Source organism: Ranitomeya variabilis, chromosome 3, assembly GCF_051348905.1.
Source record: "Ranitomeya variabilis isolate aRanVar5 chromosome 3, aRanVar5.hap1, whole genome shotgun sequence".
NCBI lineage: Eukaryota > Metazoa > Chordata > Amphibia > Anura > Dendrobatidae > Ranitomeya > Ranitomeya variabilis.
In genome coordinates, this window is record NC_135234.1 from 775,297,009 (window position 1) to 775,317,281 (window position 20,273).

General features: G+C 51.9%; 2 protein-coding genes across 4 annotated transcripts in view; one reads left to right on the top strand and one right to left on the bottom strand.

Annotated features, from left to right (window-relative positions):
- The first annotated feature begins 2,945 nt into the window (after positions 1–2,945).
- Positions 2,946–7,043, top strand: LAMTOR1 (late endosomal/lysosomal adaptor, MAPK and MTOR activator 1). Its single transcript, XM_077298874.1, has 5 exons — positions 2,946–3,143; positions 4,929–5,077; positions 5,183–5,260; positions 5,486–5,612; positions 6,204–7,043. Exons 1-5 carry the CDS (start codon positions 3,102–3,104, stop codon positions 6,294–6,296), a joined length of 489 nt encoding a protein of 162 aa, XP_077154989.1. The 5' UTR covers positions 2,946–3,101; the 3' UTR covers positions 6,297–7,043.
- A 7,368-nt stretch (positions 7,044–14,411) lies between these two features.
- Positions 14,412–20,273, bottom strand: part of LRRC51 (leucine rich repeat containing 51) — a 96,007-nt gene continuing 90,145 nt past the window's right edge. For all 3 annotated transcript variants that reach the window (XM_077298880.1, XM_077298881.1, XM_077298882.1), the window contains exons 2-5: positions 20,154–20,240; positions 17,631–17,836; positions 17,406–17,554; positions 14,412–17,119 (exon numbers count right to left, since the gene is read on the bottom strand). In XM_077298880.1, the coding sequence (XP_077154995.1) occupies positions 16,981–17,119; positions 17,406–17,554; positions 17,631–17,836; positions 20,154–20,240 (581 nt within the window). In that variant the 3' untranslated portion in view covers positions 14,412–16,980. The remainder of the gene's footprint in view (positions 17,120–17,405; positions 17,555–17,630; positions 17,837–20,153; positions 20,241–20,273) is intronic.

Consider the following 20,273-nt stretch of genomic DNA (forward strand, 5'->3'; position numbering starts at 1 on the left):
GTGTGACCGGGGCCATCATACAAATACTGACCGCGTGACCGGGGCCCTAATACAAATACTGACCGCGTGACCGGGGCCCTAATACAAATACTGACCGTGTGACCGGGCCCTAATACAAATACTGACCGTGTGACCGGGGCCCTAATACAAATACTGACCGTGTGACCGGGGCCCTAATACAAATACTGACCGGGGCCCTAATACAAATACTGACCGTGTGACCGGGGCCCTAATACAAATACTGACCGTGTGACCGGGGCCCTAATACAAATACTGACCGTGTGACCGGGGCCATCATACAAATACTGACCGTGTGACCGGGGCCCTAACACAAATACTGACCGTGTGACCGGGGCCCTAATACAAATACTGACCGCGTGACCGGGGCCCTAATACAAATACTGACCGCGTGACCGGGGCCCTAATACAAATACTGACCGTGTGACCGGGCCCTAATACAAATACTGACCGTGTGACCGGGGCCCTAATACAAATACTGACCGGGGCCCTAATACAAATACTGACCGTGTGACCGGGGCCCTAATACAAATACTGACCGTGTGACCGGGGCCCTAATACAAATACTGACCGGGGCCCTAATACAAATACTGACCGCGTGACCGGGGCCCTAATACAAATACTGACCGCGTGACCGGGGCCCTAATACAAATACTGACCGTGTGACCGGGCCCTAATACAAATACTGACCGTGTGACCGGGGCCCTAATACAAATACTGACCGGGGCCCTAATACAAATACTGACCGTGTGACCGGGGCCCTAATACATATACTGACCGTGTGACCGGGGCCCTAATACAAATACTGACCGTGTGACCGGGGCCCTAATACAAATACTGACCGTGTGACCGGGCCCTAATACAAATACTGACCGCGTGACCGGGGCCCTAATACAAATACTGACCATGTGACCGGGGCCCTAATACAAATACTGACCGCGTGACCGGGGCCCTAATACAAATACTGACCGTGTGACCGGGCCCTAATACAAATACTGACCGTGTGACCGGGGCCCTAATACAAATACTGACCGTGTGACCGGGGCCCTAATACAAATACTGACCGGGGCCCTAATACAAATACTGACCGTGTGACCGGGGCCCTAATACATATACTGACCGTGTGACCGGGGCCCTAATACAAATACTGACCGTGTGACCGGGGCCCTAATACAAATACTGACCGTGTGACCGGGCCCTAATACAAATACTGACCGCGTGACCGGGGCCCTAATACAAATACTGACCGTGTGACCGGGCCCTAATACAAATACTGACCGTGTGACCGGGGCCATAATACAAATACTGACCGTGTGACCGGGGCCATAATACAAATACTGACCGTGTGACCGGGGCCCTAATACAAATACTGACCGTGTGACCGGGGCCTAATACAAATACTGACCGTGTGACCGGGGCCCTAATACAAATACTGACCGTGTGACCGGGGCCATCATACAAATACTGACCGTGTGACCGGGGCCCTAATACAAATACTGACCGTGTGACCGGGGCCTAATACAAATACTGACTGTGTGACCGGGGCCCTAATACAAATACTGACTGTGTGACCGGGGCCTAATACAAATACTGACCGTGTGACCGGGGCCCTAATACAAATACTGACCGTGTGACCGGGGCCCTAATACAAATACTGACCGTGTGACCGGGGCCCTAATACAAATACTGACTGTGTGACCGGGGCCTAATACAAATACTGACCGTGTGACCGGGGCCCTAATACAAATACTGACCGTGTGACCGGGGCCCTAATACAAATACTGACCGTGTGACCGGGGCCATAATACAAATACTGACCGTGTGACCGGGGCCCTAATACAAATACTGACCGTGTGACCGGGGCCATAATACAAATACTGACCGCGTGACCGGGGCCCTAATACAAATACTGACCGTGTGACCGGGGCCCTAATACAAATACTGACCGTGTGACCGGGGCGCTAATACAAATACTGACCGTATGACCGGGGCCCTAATACAAATACTGACCGTGTGACCGGGGCCCTAATACAAATACTGACCGTGTGACCGGGGCCCTAATACAAATACTGACCGCGTGACCGGGGCCATAATACAAATACTGACCGTGTGACCGGGGCCATAATACAAATACTGACCGCGTGACCGGGGCCATAATACAAATACTGACTGTGTGACCGGGGCCCTAATACAAATACTGACCGTGTGACCGGGCCCTAATACAAATACTGACAGCGTGACCGGGGCCATAATACAAATACTGACCGTGTGACCGGGGCCCTAATACAAATACTGACCGTGTGACCGGGGCCATAATACAAATACTGACCGTGTGACCGGGGCCATAATACAAATACTGACTGTGTGACCGGGCCCTAATACAAATACTGACCGTGTGACCGGGGCCATAATACAAATACTGACCGTGTGACCGGGGCCCTAATACAAATACTGACCGTGTGACCGGGGCCATAATACAAATACTGACCGCGTGACCGGGGCCATAATACAAATACTGACTGTGTGACCGGGCCCTAATACAAATACTGACCGTGTGACCGGGGCCCTAATACAAATACTGACTGTGTGACCGGGGCCCTAATACAAATACTGACCGTGTGACCGGGGCCCTAATACAAATACTGACCGTGTGACCGGGGCCTAATACAAATACTGACCGTGTGACCGGGGCCCTAATACAAATACTGACCGTGTGACCCAAGAACAAAACTATAAAACTTTTCAGGTTTCGGCCAATTGAGTAATAAAAATCCAATAGTCCTAAACATCTCCTTCAGCAGTCCAGGGGGAGGGACTGTAACCCATAGCAACCAATCATCGGCCTCCACACAACCGCCTAGTTCCAAAATGAAAGCAGTGATGTGATTGGGTGCTTGTGGGTGACTCCTCCCCTTCTCATGTTATAGCTTCTCTGCGCCCCGCCCGCGTGGATTTTGATCTCCATGGCAAGTCGTCACATGACTCGAGCAGGCCGGAAGCGGAAGTGCTGTGATGTGCTGCGGTTTCCGGTGGTCATGTGATAGAGAAGTGTTGTCGGTCTCACCGAGCTGCCCCGAGCGGACATGGGCTGCTGCTACAGCGGGGAGTCAGAGAACGGCAAGGGGGTGAGTGCCGGGGTCGGGGGTCCTGTGTGTGACGGAGGGAGCGGGGTGAGGTCCGGCGGAGCCCGGGGAGGGCGATACTGCGGCCGGGTGAGCTCTAGGGCTGTGGGGGGGCAGGAGGACACGTGACTTTGGGCCCCTCTCAGGCTGTTTTGGACCCTTGTTTTTTTTGCATTTTATTTTCCTCCTTTTCAGCCTCCCAGGAGAATGGCGGAGCCGGGCGCGGGTTACAGTGGTGACGTCATCATTGGAGGAGACGGGTCCTGTGTGATGCGAGCTGTGCCCCCGCCTCCTCAGCACAGGACCCTGTGACCTGGACACTTCATGTCATGTGACGCGCCAGCCCCGCTCTCATTGTTGTGACTTCTTGCTTAATTCTTTTGGGGTGACACTGTCCCCCGCTTTTCTATGAGACCTGTTGAGGTAGAGTAAGGCGCAGGCACCCCTCTATCTTGGTGTCCCCCCCTTACCTCTAGCCCAGCATCTCCCTCGGGGCTTCTCCCCACCCCCCTCATTCTCTGCGTCCCCCCCTCAGGCCTCCCCCTCTATCTTGGTGTCACCCCTCTTACCTCTAGCCCCGTGTCTCCCTCGGGGCTTCTCTCCCCACCCCCCTCATTCTCTGCGTCCCCCCCTCAGGGCTCCCCCTCTATTTTGGTGTGTCCCCCCCCCCCTTCCCTCCATGCTGGCGTCTCCCTTGTGTCTTCTCCCCACCCCCCTCATTCTGTGTCCCTCCTCAGAGCTCCCCCCTCTATCTTGGTGTCCCCCCCCCCCCCCTTCCCTCTATCCTGGCGTCCCCCCCCCTCTGTCCTGGCGTCTCCCTTGTATCTTCTCCCCACCCCCCTCATTCTCTCCCCCCCCTCGGAGCCCCCCCTCTATCTTGGTGCCCCCCCCTCCCCCTTCTTCCCTATATCCTGGCGGCTCCCTTGTGTCTTCTCTCCACCACCCTCATTCTCTGCGTCCTCCCCCCCCTCGGAGCTCCCCCTCTATCTTGGCGTGTGTCCCCCCCTTTCCCTATATCCTGGCGTCTCCCTTGGGTCTTCCCCCCCCCCCCCCCCCCCCGAGCTCCCCCCCTCTATCTTGGTGTCCCCCCCTTCTTCCCTATATCCTGGCGTCTCCCTTGGGTCTTCTCCCCACCCCCCTCATTCTCTGCGTCCCCCCCTCGGAGCTCCCCCCTCTATCTTGGTGTGTCCCCCCCTTTCCCTATATCCTGGCATCTCCCTTGGGTCTTCTCCTCCCCCCCTCTATCTTGGTGTCCCCCCCCCTTCTTCCCTATATCCTGGCATCTCCCTTGGGTCTTCTCCCCACCCCCTCATTCCCTGCGTCCCCCCTCAGGGCTCCCCTCTATCTTGGGGTCCCTCTCCCGCCGGCCCCTATACACCCTGCCATTGCCCTTAGTGCACACATCCGGTCATCGTTGCTCATTTGGTTTACAAGGAGCTGCATCCTGATCCTCAGCTGTTATCTTCTATTGGGGTCTCAGTGGGGTGGGCTTTATATTTGTCCTCCTGCTACAGGAGGGATACTGACAGATAGTGTTACTTTTCCAGCGTGGTGCAGGCACCGCAGTCTGTGCATTAGGGGTTCCCTGTGTGAATCCTTCGGACGGTGGTGTCAATGTTTCCACTTGTGTTCGTTGTCTTCTGCTGCGTTTTAGTTCTGAGCCTTGGCGCGTCTGATTGTGAAATGACCACTAGGGAGCAGTGTGTGTGTGTGAGGAGCGAACGGACGGCGCGATGTTGGTATTCTGATCACTGCGGCCTTTCATATTCATTTTTTTTTCTTCTCTAGGACCAGGGAGAAAGGCAACACTTGTTACCCCCCAACGAGACCCTTCCCAACAGGACACCAAATGGATCTGAACCCAATTCTACGAATAACCCGTCTGCTCGGACAGATGAACAGGCCCTACTGTCCCATATCCTGGCGAGGACCGCGCAGTAAGTGTGAGGAGGGCAGTACTGTTCTACTCCTGTAGGGGGCAGGAGAGTTGCCCCACGACTACTGGCCGTGCTCGTTCCTTAACCCTTCTCTATTCTCCGCAGGAACATTATTGATGTGTCGGCCGTAGAGTCGCAGGGGATGGAGCAGCATGAATGTATGGACCGGGCCCGACAGTACAGGTGAGCAGCCGGTGCAGGAGGTGTGATCCGGAGGTGCACACGCTGTCTGCAGACTGGTACATCTCCTCGCGGCTATCTCTTCTTTCCTCTGTTTCGCTGCATCTCAAGATTTATCTTGTTTCTTGGCTGTTTTCTGTATCTTCTTTCCTTTTGTTACCCCGTCCTCCAGGAGTCAATGTCAGACTTGATTCTTCTGATGCTTAATCGTTCTCTTGTTTCCTTCAGCACAAAACTAGCAAAACTAAGCAGTAACCTGACGCACTGGAGGAAGGTGCCCCCTCTGCCCTCGCTCACGGCCCAACCACACCAAATACTTGCCAGCGAGCCAGTCCCTTATGCAGACATACAGCAGGTACGTGCGCAACGCTCTACTCAATATTTTGTATTCCTGCCATTATTTAGATCTCTGCATGCTGTCGATGAATAACAGGATGTGTTTACATTAAGAGGGTGTCCTTGATTAGAACTAGCGCCACCCCTGACCAATGAGTTTGTGTATGGTATTACAACTCTGTCCTGTTAAAGTGAATGAAGATCAGCTGTAATCCCACGCACGTCCCGTAGTTGTGGTGGCCCTAGCGCCGGCGTTTGTGGCCCTCCATCCTCCGTATGTCGGTCCTAGCGCCGGTATCTACTATGAAGTATAGAGTGGGCAGGTCTACACTATTCTGCGGTTACTTTACATGTATAAAAGCTTTTGGGGTCCGGTGCTCTTACATTGGGGAAGCCCATTTTAACAATTGGATGACTTGACGGCAGCTCGTGCATGGACGCTGCCCACGGGGTGTAACTCCTGTAACATGGCCCTATGTGACCCCTCAGTACAGCGAGTGACGGTAGCATGCAGCATATGGAGTGCTGCTCCCCAAACAGCCCGAGGACCTGACATGGACGTTCTCCATGGGATGTGGCCCAATAAGTGAACATCTTCCTTGTTTTTCAGGTTTCAAAGACAGCAGCTTACGCCTTCAGTGCACTTTCACAGATCCGCGTGGATGCCAAGGAGGACCTGGTTGTACAGTTTGGGATTCCCTAGTTTGTCTACCCCCTTCCTCCTCACCCCTCCTCATCATATCTTGTCACCCCCCTCCCCCACCATACACCGCACTGACTCTTCACCCCTCTGCATTGTCTCCTGCACTGGGCAGTACTGTATAAAGCTGCTGATGGAGCAGGCGGCAGGGCCTGATTAATTAACCCTTGCCTTTAAACCTTCTGCCCCAACTGATTTTTAGTTGTGGTTGCAGACTGATGTGTAAAATGATGTCATGTCTTCGACTGCACATCGGGACAGGTTTACCACTGTCACAAAGGGGTTAACAGCCCGTACAGGAGCCTGGGATTGCGGAGTAATAATCCTGTGACTGGCTGTCATCACTCTGATCACTTCTCATTAACCCTTACTTCTCCGTGCACATATCTATCCAGGGACACTTATGTTGTGTGGCCTTTAAAGTCCATGAAGTACAGACTTGTATCCCCCTCCCCTACGCCCAGCACAGGATACGATATCGGGCCAATGTGGGATATTACAAGTGACTTATTTTCTAAAATCTGCGCTCGAATAATGCGCGACTCCAGCGCGCGGCGGGTGAGATGCCGGATGAGGAGACCGGATGGACTCAGTTTTTTTTTCTTTCCTTCTATATCTAATTTCAGGCATAATTGTAATAAATCAACGTGAATCTCTGAGCAGTTGGAGTAATAGACGTTTGGCCCCTCTTTGTTCTTCCTTTTGTTTTTCTTTACTTTCTGACACTGTAGATTAAATGGTTTCCTCTGACTCTTCGTCTGCGGCTTCTTTGTAGTGATAGTTTTAGTTCTCCGTTTCGTATTACATCCGTCCTCTGAACCAGGATGTTTAACTGGGAAAAGGGTGAATTTTAGAGAACAGCGTGTCATGCACCTAATTTTACTAGAGCCCCCTTTGTTAAAAACTGTAACCCCCTGTGACAAAGCATTTATTCTTAATAGACATATTATTCAGTAGGTCCAGAGACGTGAGCCATTGTTCATATGGGCCTTAACGTTGACTCTTTTTGTATCACCCATGAAAATTATTTTGTTAACCTGCATCTTTGTCCTCCAAGGTTAATTGAACAATCGATGTTTGTTAACCCCTTCACCACCCAGCCTGTTTTCAACTTTCTGGCCAGTCCTAGTTTCACAATTCTGACCACTGTCACGTTATGTGGTAATAACTCTGGATCACTTCAACGGATCCCAGTGTTTGAGATTTTTTTTTCGTGACCTTATCGTACTTCATGTTAGTGGTAAAATTTGTTCAGTATCTACGTTAAATAAACACAATTGTGGAAATATATATATATATATATATATTTTTTTTTTTTGTAAACAACCACAGGATGGTAGCAAAATAACTATCATCCAAAAAGAAGCCAACCATAGATAAAGTGAAAATTTTATTCCACATGAAAACAAAATAACACGAAATAATATCATACATTAAAAATGGCTACTGAATAAATTCCAGATAGTACCCCATGGGAAGGCAGAAGGAAGTCCACCTGCTGATGACCACAATATCAAGTGTAAAATATCACAAGAACCCAATATCCTCTGAACACAGTACAGAGAGACTATATACGGTGCATGTAGCATCCCCCATACAACTGTGCATCCACTGCGAAGAGTGGATGCACAGTTGTATGGGGGATCATCAGCAGGTGGACTTCCTTCTGCCTTCCCATGGGGTACTATCTGGAATTTATTCAGTAGCCATTTTTAATGTATGATATTTCGTGTTATTTTGTTTTCATGTGGAATAAAATTTTCACTTTATCTATGGTTGGCTTCTTTTTGGATGATAGTTATTTTGCTACCATCCTGTGGTTGTTTATGACATTTGTTAGAAGTACCATTTAAGCTATATGGTTGGACATATTGTGTATAATATATATTTTTTGTTAGGAAGTTATAAGGGTTAACCCCTTAATTACGCCAATATGTCTTTTTTTTTACTGACCTGTGATATAAGAAAATAGCATCCCCATTAATGGAATGTGGAAGGAAAAAAAATGAACATTTAACTTTTTTTTTTAACAAACTTTACTTTAGAACTATTTTTTTTTTTTTATATTTATTTTACTTTTACAAGGATTACCAGGAGAGAATATACCTCAATTTGTTGTGCAATTTCTTCCGAATACACAGATACCACACATGTCGAGGAAAACTACGGTTTGGGTGCACGGCAGTTCTCAGAAAGGAAGGAATGACATTTTGGAGCGCAGAGTTTGATGGAATGGTCTGTGGGTGTCATTTTGCTTTTGGACAGCCCCACAAGTGACCCCATTGTGGTGAGCACCTTGAACCCCCAGGTGCTTCACAGAATTTTACATTTATTCCTCCCCCCAAAAAAAATGCTTTAGTCCCAAATCTTTTCATTTTCAGAAGGATAGCAGAAGAAAATGGACCTCAAAATTTGTTGTGCAATTTGTCCTGAGTACACAAATGCCACATATGTGGTCGACAACTACTTTTGAGGCACAGTGCAAAGCTCAGAAGGGGGGAACAATACTGGAATTCAGAACATACTGCTATAGTTTGAGGGTGCCATGTAACATTGGCAGAGCCCCCCGCCCATAAGATTTTCTTCAAATAGTTTGCAGACGCCATATACAGAGCTAAGTGCTAGAAAAGCAGAATTCCCCCCTCAAGTGATCACATTTTGGAAGCTATAACCCTTTGGGAATTTATCTACAGATGTCGTGACTATTTGGACTCCATGGGTGTTTTCCAGAAACAAGCAGCAGTGGATGTTGCTTTTAGAAAATTGCAAACTGCCGTCATAGTGACCAGTACGTTGTAGTGCGTTATGCCCAGCTGGTGCTTCTGGAGACACACACCTGTAAATAAGGCGGGCTCTCATCGCTTCAGAAATGTCAATCATGTGGGCGCGCTATATGTGGTTTAGGCACACTGGGGCTCAGAAGGGAGGGGGGCATTTGGATTTGAGAGTGGAGAATTTGCTGAATTTCTTTTGCGGGGTGAGGAGCCATGTCACTTTTCCAGAGCTTTTGTGCTACCAGTAACGTGGAAGCCCCCTATATTTCCATGAACAGATGACGGACCTGAGTGGGGACTTGCTATTTTTGAGGATTGAGTTGAAGCTTTTATTGGGAACATTTTATATAACGTTTGGGATCACATATATCTGCACTCTATGCTGAGCACCTTGGGGTTGACATCTAAATCTCTAAGTGACGAGATTCAGATGAAAGCCCAGAGGGATCCATGCACTATAATGAGGCAGCAGAGTTACTCTGGACTCCATCTGGCCTCTGTTCCGCGGTGTCCTCCTTTTCACAAAACTGGCTGACAGCACTTTTATGCAATCCTAAAAAGACGGACACGGCCGACTCACAGGTCAGACGGCGTCCACAGTGCCTCCATCTGCCTCATTTATAGGGAATCTTCCTCCAGGGGTTCCATCTGAATCATGTATTTCAGAGATTTACACGGAAAGCCAGATTAAGCGCTCAGGACAGATGTGCGCCTAGCCTTACTGCGCTCTTTGGGAGGCAGAATAAAAAATCAACAGCATGTGAGAATTGGTTTTATATTTTGCCTTTTCTCGTGTGGTATAAGTGATTAGGCGACTTTATTCTTAGAGTAGGTGCAATTACAGCAATACCAGATTTATATCCCTTTTTTATGTTTGGCAGCTGCCACACAATAAAGCTTTTTAGTGTAAAAAATAGTTTTTGCATCTCCACATTTTGAGAGCTATAATTTTCCCATACTTTGGCCCACAGAGTCATGTGAGGTCTTGATTTTTGTGGGACGAGCTGACATTTTTATTGGTACCATTTTCAGGCACATGACTTTTTTTTTTTTTTGATCGCTTTCTATTCTGAATTTTGGAGGTAGCATGAACAAAAACAGCAATTCAGGAATTTTTCTTTATATACCATTCCACGTGTGGTAAAATTGATGACACAGCTCTACACTTCAGGTCAGTACGATTACAGCAATACCACAGTTATTTCATTTTTTTAATTGCTTCTGATTTTTTTTTTTTTCTATAGAAAAAAAGAATTATTTTTGCATTGCTTTGAGAATAACTTTTTGTTTTCCCACTGACGGAGCTGTGTGGCAGCTTGTTTTTACCGGACAACGTTTTCAGTGATACAATATTTATCTACATTTATCTTTTTCATTGTTTTATTCCACTTTTTGTTCAGTGGTATCATGTAGAAACATCGTTGTTGTTGTTTTTGTTTTTTTTCCCCTATAGTATTCTTGGTTGTCACTGAAAGGGTGAATTGGGGGGATTGTTTTACAGGCTCATGCCAAATATGTGTACTTATTTATTTTTTTTACATAAAAATACAAGTCTGTGTGTTTTGTCTTCCTTTTTTTCTTATTTTATGATTTAGAAAATATATAATTTAATTTGTTTCACTTTTTTTTTTTTTTTGTTCTCTTTGAGAGTTTCATGGGTCTGCTCGCCGTTATTGAGCATAGCCCTGCTAATGGAGAAGAAATGATTATCTGCTATGAACGTAGGCCAAGAGGCAGCGTGTATAGCAGATCGGAGGTGTCACACATGGGGGTCTCCAGCAGACCCCCAGTTGTCACTGCCAACCCATCAGCGCCCCGCAATCATGTGTCAGATTGGTGGCATTTAATGTTATCAGCTGTAGGTAGATCACGATTCCACCTGCGGCTGTTAGAAGCACATGACTTCTGATCAGGTGTCCTGTGCCGGAAAACTTGTGGGCTCTGAACCGGAGCCAGCACCAAAGGAAGATACATGTCACGTGACGTACCTATGTCATGAAGGGGTTAATGTGAATGCCTGCTGATTACCCATCCTACAAATTAATTTAACACTCGCACAATGAGGGATTACCTCCTCTTACCTTCCCATAATTCTGTGGATGATGTGCTGTGGAATATTAAAGGGGCATCTGCCTCTGTTTCCAGTGAGACTCTACAGGACAGCAGCCGAGGCACCATGGCTCCAAATGGAGGAAAACAGATCTGATCCACTGCCCATCACTAAACTCATGGAGATGTTTGGATAAGCCAGGTTCGGACCATCCGGTCAACTGCCCCCATGGAGACGTTCAGAGGTTGGGACCATCCCAAGCCTGGCTGTCTTTAGAAAGACTGTAATAACCAAGGATCATCCCGCTCTCCTTTCACCGTGGGCAGAATACTACTTGGACAACACAGGGTGAGGGTAACACACTGCGGCAACACTTTATTGAACCACAAAACAGCCAATAACACATAGAACAGTCCCAGCAAATACACAAGATGGTGCATATTACAGAGTCTCACCCTTCTGCTGACTCGCTGGGATAATACTTCAGAGCTTCCAGGGCCGACTACCCCACCTGTGGCACACACACAGAGAGGAGGTAACGACAAGCTTAAGAAGGTGACAGTCCATTGAGGTACAAGGCCAGGTAACTGGAGGGTCACAACCTGGCTTCTCCAAACATCTCCATGGAGTCAGGCGACCGGCGGTGCCCAATCCAGACTTCTCCGAACATCTCCATGGAGTCAGGCGACCGGCGGTGCCCAATCCTCAGTACTCCAATCCTGTCCATGGAGCTCAAGTGACTGGTGGGTCCAAATCCTCTGACTATCCCAAACGTATCCACAGTGCAGTGATGGTCAATGGAGCAGATCTGTATTCTTTCAGCCGAGGTCCCCTAAACTGGCATCCTGTAGAATAATAAATCTGTGTTCCCTGTGATGGAGACATGATGTATTGGCTGCTGTCCTGTAGACAGTCTATGGTTCTTTGGATGTCATGGCTGAATCTCCGTCTGGAGGTTTATCTGTGTGTGTCATGTTATAGAGGCATATAACCTCTTATTATAGTTAGCAAGTGTCATTCAGCCAGTATTCACAGGTAAAGGGGAAGAATACTGATGAGACCAACTCGCATTGTTTGATTATTTAATCTATTTCTATAGTTTTTCCCCCTCTGCTTTGCAAGTCAACAAACTAGCTGGCCTGGACAATGTTTAATCAGCATATCAGCAAACATTACTAGTAATCCAGGATAACAGCACATGTTCCATCAAATGTCAACTTACTAATCAGTATTACGGGCTTACAAAAGCAAAAGTCTGTGTTTTCTCGACCAACCAGAAAGAAACACACAAACTCAAAAGTCAAAATATAGATAACAGTCTATTCCTCCTGGCTTACTGAAAATAGACGTCTGGTTAATTAAGATAAAATGCTGTGTTGTCACAGGAGAGGATGTGAATCGAGGGGAGGGATGAGATACAAGAGGATGCGATATAAGGGGAGGGATGTGATACAAAGGCACTCTATACGAGGGGAGGAAATGCGATAAGAGGGGAGGAATGTGATACAAGAGGAGGGGATACAGTGAGCGTCAGGATATTATAGGAGAGGCCTCTGCACATTGGGTTGGGGTGACAAGATCGAGCTCCTGAAACCACAACTGATGATAGAGCCGTCTCGCTCTGTCGTGTCACAATAAGTTGTCAGAAGCTGCACATGGACGACGTTCATGATGGGGGGACGGGAGGGTGTGACGGGCTCTGAATGCTTCCTCTCTAGCAGCTCTCTGGCTCCTCTCTGGTAACTACCTCCTCTCTGGCAGCTCTCTGCCTCCTCTCTCTTGGGGCTCTCTGCCTCCTCTCTGGTGACTGCCTCCTCTCTGGCAGCTCTCTGCCTCCTCTCTGGCGACTCTGCCTCCTCTCTGGCGGCTCTCTGCCTCCTCTCTGGCGGCTCTCTGCCTCCTCTCTGGTGACACTGTCTCCTCTCTGGTGACACTGTCTCCTCTCTGGTAGCTCTCTGCCTCCTCTCTGGTGACTCTGCCTCCTCTCTGGCGGCTCTCTGCCTCCTCTCTCTTGGGGCTCTCTGCCTCCTCTCTGGTGACTGCCTCCTCTGGCAGCTCTCTGCCTCCTCTCTGGTGACACTGCCTCCTCTCTGGTGACACTGCCTCCTCTCTGGTGACACTTAACTCCTCTCTGGCGGCTCTCTGCCTCCTCTCTGGCGACTCTCTGCCTCCTCTCTGGTGACTGCCTCCTCTCTGGTGACACTACCTCCTCTCTGGCGGCTCTCTGCCTCCTCTCTGGCTGCTCTCTGCCTCCTCTCTGGCGGCTCTCTGCCTCCTCTCTGGCGGCTCTCTGCCTCCTCTCTGGTGACACTGTCTCCTCTCTGGTGACACTACCTCCTCTCTGGCGGCTCTCTGCCTCCTCTCTGGCGGCTCTCTGTCTCCTCTCTGGTGACACTGCCTCCTCTCTGGTGACACTGTCTCCTCTCTGGTGACACTGTCTCCTCTCTGGTGACACTGCCTCCTCTCTGGTGACACTACCTCCTCTCTGGCGGCTCTCTGCCTCCTCTCTGGCGGCTCTCTGCCTCCTCTCTGGCGGCTCTCTGCCTCCTCTCTGGCAGCTCTCTGCCTCCTCTCTGTCTCCTCTCTGGCGGCTCTCTGCCTCCTCTCTGGCGGCTCTCTGCCTCCTCCCTGGCGGCTCTCTGCCTCCTCTCTGGCGGCTCTCTGCCTCCTATCTGGCGGCTGTCTGCCTCCTATCTGGCGGCTGTCTGCCTCCTATCTGGCGGCTGTCTGCCTCCTATCTGCCGCTCTCTGCCTCCTATCTGGCCGCTCTCTGCCTCCTCTCTGGCCGCTCTCTGCCTCCTATCTGGCCGCTCTCTGCCTCCTATCTGGCGGCTGTCTGCCTCCTATCTGGCCGCTCTCTGCCTCCTCTCTGGCCGCTCTCTGCCTCCTATCTGGCCGCTCTCTGCCTCCTCTCTGGCCGCTCTCTGCCTCCTCTCTGGCCGCTCTCTGCCTCCTCTCTGGTTCGCTCTCTGCCTCCTCTCTGGTTCGCTCTCTGCCTCCTCTCTGGCGGCTGTCTGCCTCCTATCTGGCCGCTCTCTGCCTCCTCTCTGGCCGCTCTCTGCCTCCTATCTGGCCGCTCTCTGCCTCCTATCTGGCGGCTGTCTGCCTCCTATCTGGCCGCTCTCTGCCTCCTCTCTGGCCGCTCTCTGCCTCCTCTCTGGCCGCTCTCTGCCTCCTCTCTGGTTCGCTCTCTGCCTCCTCTCTGGCCGCTCTCTGCCTCCTCTCTGGCCGCTCTCTGCCTCCTATCTGGCCGCTCTCTGCCTCCTCTCTGGCCGCTCTCTGCCTCCTCTGCCTCCTATCTGGCCGCTCTCTGCCTCCTCTCTGGCGGCTGTCTGCCTCCTATCTGGCCGCTCTCTGCCTCCTCTCTGGCCGCTCTCTGCCTCCTCTCTGGCCGCTCTCTGCCTCCTCTCTGGTTCGCTCTCTGCCTCCTCTCCGCCTCTCGCCCTCCTTATTCGGAGCGGCTGATGAAATAAGGCCTCAGGAGCCACAGAACCTCTTCCTACATCGTACAACGGTCTCTATTAACCCTGTGGCTGCTGCCTGACTACGATCTACAGCGGACGGTCACATCTGCCCTGTAAAGGCAGGAGGCGCTGGTGGCAGCTACACGGGGGCAGGCACTTTTGCAGTAATAAACATTAGCAGAGCCCCCGTCCTGCAGTTTAATCCCTACTGCTCTTTATTTCTCGTCTGTCGTCTCAAAGATGAGAAAAAAAAAAAAAAGTATTTGCCGAGAATGAAACCTGAACCTAAAGGGCCGAACCCTATCAGGCACCTGTAGGATCTCAGTATGTCTGATAGAAGGGGGCCCATCTGTGCGACCCGCACTGCGCCCCCCACCCACCCATGGCCTGGGGAGGTAACGGCCATCGCTCTCACCGATCACTTCTATGGGAGATGTGCTGGGCAGGGGAGCGGGGACATCGGTGAGACCCATCTATCAGGAACACCTGCCTCCCTGTACAAAGGACCTGCCAAATAGACCGGATTCATAAAGAAAGCGCCGGCTGCAGCGACATGTGGCGGCTTTATTAAGGAATGGTGCGCCCGCCAGGGCCCGGACTACGGCACTTTTAGTGTACATTGTGAGTTTGTCGGCCGCACCCTTTTCACAATAAATTCTGCCCACTTCTGAAATCGCAGAGCGGGCGGTTTGGGACCACAAATTGCACAAAATAATTGAGATATTTCAACAGTATTATGCCAAAATTCTGTCTCACAAGTATGACTCGGGCACAGGGTTTCAGCCATTTTTAAGATCTCTGCTGGCGGCCTGTGAATAGAAGCATCCACAGATCTGCAGACTGAGGGCAGAGCTGCGTGGCGAGTTCTGCTCTGAGGGCGCTTATTGCTGGGGGGCGAGTTCTGCTCTGAGGGCATTTATTGCCACGGGGTGAGTTCTGCTCTGAGGGCATTTAATGCTGCGGGGCGAGTTCTGCTCTGAGGGCATTTAATGCTGCGGGCGATTTCTGCTCTGAGGGCATTTAATGCTGCGGGGCGAGTTCTGCTCTGAGGGCATTTAATGCTTCGGGGCGAGTTCTGCTCTGAGGGCATTTAATGCTGCGGGGCGAGTTCTGCTCTGAGGACATTTATTGCTGCGGGGCGAGTTCTGCTCTGAGGGCATTTAATGCTGTGGGGCGAGTTCTGCTCTGAGGGCATTTATTGCTGCCGGACAATTTCTGCTCTGAGGACATTTATTGCTGCGGGGCGAGTTCTGCTCTGAGGGCATTTAATGCTGCGGGGCGAATTCTGCTCTGAGGGCATTTAATGCTGCGGGGCGAGTTCTGCTCTTAGGGCATTTATTGCTGTGGGGTGAGATCTGCTCTGAGGGCATTTATTGCTGCTGGACGAGTTCTGCTCTGAGGGCATTTATTGCTGTGGGGCGAGTTCTGCTCTGAGGGCATTTAATGCTGCGGGGCGAATTCTGCTCTGTGGGCATTTATTGCTGCTGGACGAGTTCTGCTCTGAGGGCATTTATTGCTGTGGGGTGAGATCTGCTCTGAGGGCATTTATTGCTGCTGGACGAGTTCTGCTCTGAGGGCATTTATTGCTGTGGGGCGAGTTCTGCTCTGAGGGCATGTATTGCTGCAGGACCAGTTCTGCTCTGAGGGCATTTATTGCTGTGGGGTGAGATCTGCTCTGAGGGCATTTATTGCTGTGGGGTGAGATCTGCTCTGAGGGCATTTATTGCTGCGGGGTGAGATCTGCTTTGAGGGCATTTATTGCTGCCAGACGAGTTCTGCTCTGAAGGCATTTATTGCTGCTGGGCGAGTTCTGCTCTGAGGGCATTAATTGCTGCGGGGCGAGTTCTGCTTTGAGGGCATTTATTGCTGCGGGGCGAGATCTGTCTGCTCTGAGGGCATTTATTGCTGCGGGGCGAGATCTGCTCTGGGGGCATTTATTGCTGCGGGGCGAGTTCTGCTCTGAGGGCATTTATTGCTGCGGGGCGAGTTCTGCTCTGAGGGCATTTATTGCTGCGGGGCGAGTTCTGCTCTGAGGGCATTTATTGCTGCGGGGCGAGTTCTGCTCTGAGGGCATTTATTGCTGCGGGGCGAGTTCTGCTCTGAGGGCATTGCTGCGGGGCGAGATCTGCTCTGAGGGCATTTATTGCTGCTAGACTAGTTCTGCTCTGAGGGCATGTACTGCTGCAGGACGAGTTCTGCGCTGAGGGCATTTATTGCTGTGGGGTGAGTTCTGCTCTGAGGGCATTTATTGCTGCAGGACGAGTTCTGCTCTGAGGGCATTTATTGCTGCGGAGTGAGTTCTGCTCTGAGGGCATTTATTGCTGCCAGACGAGTTCTGCTCTGAGGCCATTTATTGCAGCTCCGCCTATCACATATCTGACCCAATGGCTTCAGGTCCGTCACTGCTTCTTGGATCTTTTCCCAGGTCTGGGCTTCGGGGTCATTCGTCTCCACACGTCGGCTGTGACCCGATCTTGATGGGTGACTGCGCTGAAGTCGAGGGTCTTGAGATTGGGCAGAAGAGACAGGATGTAGGACCTGTGAGGGGCACAGAGCGGTGGTTACGGACTCTGCCATCCTCGCCCTGTTATGGGTGGTGGTGATCCGGCCTGCACCATTTCTCACCCTAATATCACATGGGGGGATCGACCGCCGGAGCCTCCATCGCTCTGGAGACGCCATTCTTACAAAAAGTAAAGCAATAACATTGAACTTTGCTTTGCAGCCGATCTCCGGTTGGATCGCGGCACAATCACGGTGTCATGTGAGCGCGTTGACCACTTGGGTTTGCGCCTCTGCGGCCCCTTATTGCCGGCGGTCTCACCTGTAGCCTCGCTCGGTTTCGATGGGGTTTCCGTGCAGGCTGAGGCTCCTCAGGTCGGGCAGAGCGGCCAGCTTGTGCACCTCGCTCAGGTCACTGATGCCGTTTCCGTGCAGGTTGAGCACCGACAGACGCCGGTACGAGGTCAGGACCTTCCAGGGCACAGTCACACGTTACTGTAATACTCTGTGCTGCTGGCAATAACAGGCTCTGTACGCTGCGACTTACGGGGTCAATGCTGGGAAGGTCATTGAAGGACAGGTCTATCCAGCACAGTTGGGACGGGTCGCTCAGCAGTTTCTCCACGATTTCTCCAAAGCCGTGAAGGTCCGTCAGGGTGTTATTGTTCAGCCGCAGCGCCCGACTCGTCAGCTTCCCATTTTCACAGCGTTTTATGGGTTTTGGTCCCTCACGGGGGTCCTCCTGTAAAACATCTGCGGGGGGTGGAGAAGTATTTTAAGATTTAAAAATAGCCGGCACATGGACCCCCACCTGACTAGTCACCGGTGATCAGAGGGATGGGGAGAGCAGGCACATGGACCCCCACCTGACTAGTCACCGGTCAGAGGGATGGGAGAGCTGGCACACGGACCCCCACCTGACTAGTCACTGGTGATTGGAGGGATGAGGGGAGCCGTCACACGGACCCCACCTGACTAGTCACTGGTGATCGGAGGGATGAGGAGAGCCGGCACACGGACCCCCACCTGACTAGTCACCGGTGATCAGAGAGATGGGGAGAGCCGGCACACGGACCCCCACCTGACTAATCACTGGTGATCGGAGGGATGGGGAGAGCCGTCACACGGACCCCCACCTGACTAGTCACTGGTGATCGGAGGGATGGGGAGAGCCGTCACACGAACCCCGACCTGACTAGTCACTGGTGATTGGAGGGATGGGGAGAGCCGTCACACGGACCCCCACCTGACTAGTCACTGGTGATCGGAGGGATGAGGAGAGCCGGCACACGGACCCCCACCTGACTAGTCACCGGTGATCAGAGGGATGGGAGAGCCGTCACACGGACCCCCACCTGACTAGTCACTGGTGATCGGAGGGATGGGGAGAGCCGGCACATGGACCCCCACCTGACTAGTCACTGGTGATTGGAGGGATGGGGAGAGCCGGCACACGGACCCCCCACCTGACTAGTCACTGGTGATTGGAGGGATGGGGAGAGCCGTCACACAGACCCCCACCTGACTAGTCACTGGTGATCAGAGGGATGAGGAGAGCCGGCACACGGACCCCCACCTGACTAGTCACCGGTGATCAGAGGGATGGGAGAGCCGGCACACGGACCCCCACCTGACTAGTCACCGGTGATCAGAGGGATGGGAGAGCCGGCACACGGACCCCCACCTGACTAGTCACCTGTGATCAGAGGGATGGGGAGAGCCGGCACATGGACCCCCACCTGAGTAGTCACTGGTGATCGGAGGGATGGGGGGAGCCGGCACACGGACCCCCACCTGACTAGTCACCGGTGATCAGAGGGATGGGAGAGCCAGCACATGCACCCCCACCTGACTAGTCACCGGTGATCAGAGGGATGGGGAGAGCCGTCACACGGACCCCGACCTGACTAGTCACTGGTGATCGGAGGGATGGGGAGAGCCAGCACACGGACCCCCACCGTACTAGTCATTGGTGATCGGAGGGATGGGGAGAGCCGGCACATGGACCCCCACCTGACTAGTCACCGGTGATCAGAGGGATGGGGAGAGCAGGCACAAGAACCCCCACCTGACTAGTCACCGGTGATCGTAGGGATGGGGAGAGCCGGCACACGGACCCCCACCTGACTAGTCACCGGTGATCAGAGGGATGGGGAGAGCCGGCACACGGACCCCCACCTGACTAGTCACCGGTGATCAGAGGGATGGGGAGAGCCGTCACACGGACCCCGACCTGACTAGTCACCGGTGATCGTAGGGATGGGGAGAGCCGGCACACGGACCCCCACCTGACTAGTCACCGGTGATCTGAGGGATGGGGAGAGCCGGCACATGCACCCCCACCTGACTAGTCACCGGTGATCAGAGGGATGGGGAGAGGCGACACACGCACCCCCACCTGACTAGTCACCGGTGATCAGAGGGATGGGGAGAGGCGGCACACGGACCCCCACCTGACTAGTCACCGGTGGTCTGATGTCAGCGGGATCACAAGACCCCATTCTGGAGTTAGATGCAGGTTGCAGAATTGATCCAGTGGATCTGTTATACGTGTCTCTTGTACAGAGCCCCTTTAGAAGTTCAGACCACCTTTTCTCAGTCAGTGGGTTCCCCTTATAGTAGCAGCTACACTCGCCTCCGTCATCGGTGCCATCAGCAGTGTCGGCACCGGCTCCCCTGACGTTCGTGGAATAACAGAGTCAGTGCTGGCACCGCTGGGCAGTGCAGACCTCGGAGGCGAGTACATAATACGGGGGGTCACAGTGATGGAATCTGAGTGGTGGACACACCCTTGACATTAATGGGGAGATCTCCTGGAGATGTTGGCGGATCTTTGGTGATAGGATGAAAGTTGCCAGAAAGCTCCTGGAGGTTTAGGTAGATGAGATGATCAGAACTGGGGCATGTGATGACATGAAGGGCAGACCCCCTTAGCTGGCCCTGCAGCGTAGACCCCTTTCCTCCGCAGAGGTCATTGTCGGGCATGTGGCTCTCATGGTTCACCCTGAACATTCCTGGTTATTACTTACACAGTATTATATTACTGAAGTGTTTAGAGATCGCCCATTACCTTCCATGCAGGTGATGCACTTGAACGCCAGGTCTATGGGGGGCCCCGAATCGCAGTCATTGTCGATGCGTTTACTCATTGTGAGACCTGCAGATGAGACACAGGAAACAAGTTAGCACC